The sequence below is a fragment of the Stegastes partitus genome, unplaced genomic scaffold (genome assembly GCF_000690725.1).
Source record: "Stegastes partitus isolate 25-593 unplaced genomic scaffold, Stegastes_partitus-1.0.2 Scaffold876, whole genome shotgun sequence".
Taxonomy (NCBI): domain Eukaryota; kingdom Metazoa; phylum Chordata; class Actinopteri; family Pomacentridae; genus Stegastes; species Stegastes partitus.
Genome location: NW_007578607.1, coordinates 284,163 through 285,252, shown reverse-complemented (window position 1 = coordinate 285,252; position 1,090 = coordinate 284,163). Strand labels below are relative to the sequence as shown.

Here is a 1,090-nt window from a genome sequence, read left to right as displayed (position 1 = left end):
GCCAGAGTGGGCTTGGACGGTTCATCCCTGGTGGAGTTAAAAACTGTATTACTGTCCTGTAACAACACAGTCTCACCAGAATATCCTGTTACTAGCTTCCTGTGCTTTCAGTTTCATCTTTTCTAGCAAATGGAAGTGGCTAAGGTGGCATGCCATCATCTCTGTCCTCTGAAGAATACAGACAGTGAGATGTGGTACAAAAGCTTTGTGAGCTATAAAGTGGACTTTCTATGCTCAAAGCTGTTATTGTTAACATCTGGAAAGTTAAATTACATTGTTGGTATATGTTTTTCATTAGTCTGCACACAAAATATGAAGCTGGTTAAGAGCCTAGTTGGTTTTATCATGACAAAAGATGAGAGTTGCCTTAAAACACACACCTGTCGAGGCATCTGAGCAGAATGGACGTTTTACCCTGAAAAAGAAGCAGACATGAGCTAACTCACTATAGCGTGTGTAGCGAACTACAACTTGATAAGAATAGCAATGAATGTACTGCTTTCGGTGTGGCACCCCGGTAAACACACCCCAGCCTTGCTCCCCATCAGGAACACGCTCCTCTCGCTGACCGTCTCCCCTCCGTCCTCCTCTCCGCCTCCGCTCTCCCGACTGTGGACCTCCGCCGCGGCCAGCTCCCATAGTGTGTCCGAGCTGACCAATGCAAAACAAAAGCGACGGGTCGTTCGAATAAAACATGGTTATATTTCTGTGATAATGTCAAACAGACGTGAAAATTGCAGGAGAACCGATTCTTACCTTAATTTTGGCATCACATTTAGTTGTCTACGAAGTTGATAAACGAGCTAAAGGGAGAGTAAACCGCTACAAACGTTGCCAGAGTAACGGCGCATTTTGATGTCGTCATCGTTTAGAACTTCTTCGTGGGCATTGTGGGAAATGTGGTTCTTGACGCCTGCACTGGTAACTCCAAAATAAAGACACTTTTATAGTATCGCGGAAAGTTAAACAATTATAGCACCGTTTCATCGACGCTTAATGACAATATCAAGTTAGTTGAATATTTTTGTATTTAAAGAACATGTCGTGTTTGTCTTTAATGGTCACAAAATAATCATTTAGTAGCCGCACC

General features: G+C 43.2%; 1 protein-coding gene across 1 annotated transcript in view; it reads right to left on the bottom strand.

Moving 5' to 3' along the window:
* Positions 1 to 849, bottom strand: part of dync2li1 (dynein, cytoplasmic 2, light intermediate chain 1) — a 7,448-nt gene extending 6,599 nt beyond the window's left edge. The window contains exons 1-4 of the mRNA XM_008293351.1: positions 757 to 849; positions 528 to 651; positions 381 to 415; positions 3 to 27 (exon numbers count right to left, since the gene is read on the bottom strand). Of these exons, the coding sequence (XP_008291573.1) occupies positions 3 to 27; positions 381 to 415; positions 528 to 651; positions 757 to 770 (198 nt within the window). The 5' untranslated portion in view covers positions 771 to 849. The remainder of the gene's footprint in view (positions 1 to 2; positions 28 to 380; positions 416 to 527; positions 652 to 756) is intronic.
* Positions 850 to 1,090: the final 241 nt, after the last annotated feature.